At 45.1% G+C, this 5,000-nt stretch overlaps 1 protein-coding gene across 1 annotated transcript in view; it reads right to left on the bottom strand.

The window, feature by feature from the left end:
- LOC310801607 (1-phosphatidylinositol 4,5-bisphosphate phosphodiesterase zeta-1-like) overlaps positions 1–5,000 on the bottom strand; it is a gene marked incomplete at both ends in the record, with an annotated part of 20,785 nt that overhangs the window by 15,423 nt on the left and 362 nt on the right. Inside the window, 3 exons of the mRNA XM_083665673.1 lie at positions 562–714; positions 1,707–1,851; positions 3,664–3,865. Of these exons, the coding sequence (XP_083521799.1) occupies positions 562–714; positions 1,707–1,851; positions 3,664–3,865 (500 nt within the window). The remainder of the gene's footprint in view (positions 1–561; positions 715–1,706; positions 1,852–3,663; positions 3,866–5,000) is intronic.

The following is a 5,000-nucleotide window of genomic DNA, read 5'->3' as shown; positions in this document are numbered from 1 at the left end:
CTTTCGCTCTAGAGTTAAACTTGTCAGGTTAGTTTAACGTAGGCACAGTACAAGACTTGTACAGGCTTAATGAGACCGAAACTCGATGATCAATTGCGTTGTTAAGAAATGTGTTGTTTAAAATGGCCTGTTGTGAAGGTTAGAAGGATATGTCCATAGAATGCAGTTTTTTTGCCTTACGAATTTACTGCTGAGTACTAATGGTTTGTGTCTCATGACCTCACTTTCATTAACCTTGTCTTAAGATGTTCCAGAACAGTAGTTCTCAACTTGGCGGGCGGGACCCCCCCCCCCCCACACACACACACATACACACCCCCGGAGGGGTGCAAAATATGTCAGGGGGGACGAGAGGCCTCCAAAAAAATGTATATATTCATAACTACATTTTTAGCTACATTTATCATTTCACGACCTGGCCCGGGTGTATTATTTACAGAGAAAACAGGCTAATGACAGCATGAAATTGAATTTCATGAGGTGTGAAATGGGGGGCTCTGGGTGAAAAATGTTGGGGACCTCTGTTCTACAAGACAACTGTATGCTGACGCTAGTGCTTACGTTTGGGCTGGGCAGCTCCCCCTGGGTGGTCAGGTCCAGGCTGGTGCTCAGCAGTTTGTCCCCCAGGATGGAGGTGAGGTACTGGGCCATGACCTCCTGCTGGCCCGGGGTGCAGTGGTTCTCCAGAGACAGTATCACTGGGTACGGGGACACCTGTCACACAATAACCATACAGTACTAGCTGTGAACCAGGGGTGGCTGGTGGAGGTAGGAATTGATGTCTACCTCCACCAGCCTCCGCTGCTATGAACACATGACAGACAGTCCCTCCCACTGTCTCCACTCTTTACACGAGCTTGTGATCTTTTGTGCTCTCTCCCCCTGATTGGGGGCTGCCTGAGTTCCTTCAGACACATCACAGAGAATGGCCTAAGCTCCCAGGATCAAAGAGCCCCCGCAGCGCTGAGCAGAACATCTCTATTAGGAATCATATTAATTAGAATGAACACAACGCAGCAGGGAGGCATTGTTCCCGGAACAAGAGTGAATGAGAGACTTGCTGGAGGGAGCCCTGACGCAGGGGAGGCCGGTGGAGGCAGGAATCGGAGGACGGGCTCATTTGTTATGCACGGAATGGAATGAGGAAAAGTATCAAACACATGTGTTTGACACCCTTCCTCATTCCATGCCATGCATTACAATGAGCCTGTTCTCTGATTTCTGCCTCCACCAGCTTCCCCTGGCCCTGATATCCCTGATGGCCAATATCAAGTACTGTTCGTTCTTTTACATTTGTACTGCTAGTGACTGTCTACCTCAAAGCATTAGTACTGTATGGTCCACTGTACTTGAAGCATTAGTACTGTATGTCCTACTGTACCGAAGCATTAGTACTGTATGTCCTACTGTACCTGAAGCATTAGTACTGTATGTCCTACTGTACCTGAAGCATTAGTACTGTATGTCCTACTCTACCTGAAGCATTAGTACTGTATGGTCCTTATCTACCTGAAGCATTAGTACTGTATGGTCTGCTCTACCTCAAAGGCATGTTGCTCTACGGTCTGCTCTACCTCAAAGGCATGTTGCTCTACGGTCTGCTCTACCTCAAAGGCGTGTTGCTCTATGGTCTGCTCTACCTCAAAGGCATGTTGCTCTACGGTCTGCTCTACCTCAAAGGCATGTTGCTCTACGGTCTGCTCTACCTCAAAGGCGTGTTGCTCTATGGTTGTGACGACGTCCTTGAAGAGGATCTTGGTGGTCAGAGTGTAGCCGTGATAAACAATGGGGTCCGCGTCAGGACCGTCCCAGCAATCAATCTCTAGACACCGGCAACCCCTCCTCAGAGCACTGGACACACACACACACACACACACACACACACACACACACACACACACACACACATAAGCGCATACACCCACGCATGAGCACACACATACACACACACGCACACGCACACATGCATGCATGGATACATACACACACACACACACACACACACACACACACACACGAACACGCGCAAGTATGACAAACATCGAAAGCCGTACACTGAATCTGAAAGGGAAGAGAAGAAATGTGATATGCAGCTCCAAGATGAGGGGCAGAGGGAGGACATTTCTGTAGACAGTGTAGGCTTAGCAGAAAAACATCCCCTAGCAGTCATAAGGCAAAATCCAATTTCTTTTACAGAATATCACACAGTCTGTTTTTTTTTTTTTAGGACATGAAAGATGATTTCGAAGCCCCATCAAACAAAAAGTATGTTTTTAATTAGGCTCTAACTTGTTGAGTGATACAGCGGCAAAACAAATAAATGATTAATGAGTGATAAAAATCTGATTCTGCAAATCAAAATATGTCCTGAAAGGTCCCTCCTCAAGCCCTTTGCATTTAATAAGAAATGATCTCGCCACGATTCTGGCATTGTACCTTTCTTTTCTGTACCCTTGAACACGGTACCCTTGAATGCGCCTCGCCCTCTCCCACCCTGACAGACCCAGAGTTAAGAGTGGACACAGACCACGCCTAGCCACGCCTTGCCTCCTTCCCTGCTTATGAACCTTTCATTAGCTAAGTAAACCAGCCCTCCCAGGCCTGCACATTACAGAGAGGAGGAGAGTATTCCAGCGCTCCCATAGGGACTATAAATACACTACTTCTGCTGCCATCAGCCCCTTTTTAATATCACCTCCATTGTCCTTTAGAAAGAAGAGAGCCAGATTTCACTGTCTGGCTCAGCATGTGCGTCGTGGGTCACTAAATATGAGAAGAAGATTGAGGGTTTGAACAAAGCACAATTCTTTTACAGCCCCACAGTGAGTGTCTGGAGGAGAGGCTTTGGATAGAACAGAGATGCTGGAGGAGATAATTTTACTACTCAGCTCAGAGAATGTTATCAATATAACCCTCTGGAAACTCTCCTCCTGCTATGCTCTGACAAGGCTGCGTGCTGTAAACTGAAGAGGTAGGATTTCAAACATGTTGAAGCAAGCAGTATACCCGAATATCTTCTCTTGTACTAAATGTATGTAGTTGTTATATATATATATATATATATATATATATATATATATATATATATATATATATATATATATATATATATATATATATAGAGAGAGAGAGAGAGAGAGAGAGAGAGAGAGAGAGAATACAGTTGTTGGTTGTAATACCTGACATAGCTAGTTGTATTACCTACCATAGTTAGTTGTATTACCTACCATAGTTAGTTGTATTACCTGACATAGTTAGTTGTATTACCTACCATAGTGAGTTGTATTACCTACCATAGTTAGTTGTATTACCTGACATAGTTAGTTGTATTACCTACCATAGTGAGTTGTATTACCTGACATAGTTAGTTGTATTACCTGACGTAGTGAGTTGTATTACCTGACGTAGTGAGTTGTATTACCTGATATAGTTAATTGTATTACCTACCATAGTTAGTTGTATTACCTGATATAGTTAATTGTATTACCTACCATAGTTAGTTGTATTACCTACCATAGTTAGTTGTATTACCTGACGTAGTTAGTTGTATTACCTGACATAGTTAATTGTATTACCTGACGTAGTGAGTTGTATTACCTGACATAGTTAGTTGTATTACCTGACGTAGTGAGTTGTATTACCTGACGTAGTGAGTTGTATTACCTGACGTAGGCGTCCAGGTGACTCTTGCCCACCAGTTGGTCTCCAGTCAGGTAGGTGTTGTGGGAGGAGGAGATGAAGTAGTGACTGAGCGGTTGGCCCATGTCCTGGTACACACGCATGTGCGTCTGGTCAAACACGCTACCGTCCTTAGACTCCATGAACCTGAGGAAGCCCCCGAATGTCATGGTCCTGTTTGCTCGAGCTGCCAAGGATAGGAACACAGTCACACACACACACACACACACACACACACACACACACACACACACACACACACACACACACACACACACACACACAGGTTGGGTTTTAAAGTGACATGTCCCTCAAGTGAATGATATCAATTGCTAGCAGAGGCTATGACATGTTATCATAGTCATATTGGCAACGTTATAGAAGATCTGCTTGAATGTGCATGATTCAGTTGCGATGCCACTGAAAGCATTTCCTTCTAATATGAAGATGATTGTTTTTGTTGGCTGTGAAGAAGAATTGTTAGATGCGTGACAACCTTATTAGAGGTACAGTCCAATGGAGGCTGGAGGAGGGAGAAATCGGAGGACGGGCTCATTGCAATGCACGGAATGGAATGAGGATTCCATGCATAACAATAAGCCCGTCCTCCGATTTCTACCTCCACCAGCCTCCCCTGGTACAATCATGTACAGAGATAGAGCGTTTCAAGCCACATTGTCAACGACATTCAACAGCGGCACAGCGTCCTGCAGTGAAGCCATTCAACAGCGGCACAGCGTCCTGCAGTGAAGCTGTGTGTCAGTGTTTGCTGCTGCTCCGTGTCTTATTATGGTGTGATGGAGAGAAGCGGTCCGGCCAGCAGCACTCTGGGCGCCGGGCATCATCTGGTCCAGTAGTCCACTGACTCTGTGCCTGACTCTTTTATTTCCCATCTGTCACGTCAAACGGTTGCCTCCCTGGGCCTCCGGTTCGAGCAGAACATTGTGTCACTGTGTGGGAGCTGTGCTATGTTTGAAGGTAGGACGTGCCGGATATTTGACACGCTGTATTTTATCCTGACCTTAACTTTGTGTAAGATGTATTTACAGTATTGTGTTTGTGTGTGTGTGTTGTTTCCAAGGAACTGAGCCTATGTTCAAAGACAATTTTGTGTCTAAATGCAACTTGATGGACGTTTTCTTAATCTGAATTAATCTGAATGTGCTGTACGAGAAAATACTCGTAACTAACTCCTGTCAGAAACAATTTGCCACAAGTTCTGTATCACATGTGACTAAAGCTGAGTCAAACCACTGCTTAGAGGAGCCGAGAAGATTGAAACTACTGTGATAACCATGTACAGCAGTGGAGGCTGTTGGAGG

This window comes from Argentina silus (genome assembly GCF_951799395.1).
Source record: "Argentina silus genome assembly, chromosome: 3".
Lineage (NCBI taxonomy): Eukaryota > Metazoa > Chordata > Actinopteri > Argentiniformes > Argentinidae > Argentina > Argentina silus.
This window is presented reverse-complemented; position numbering and strand designations above follow the sequence as displayed.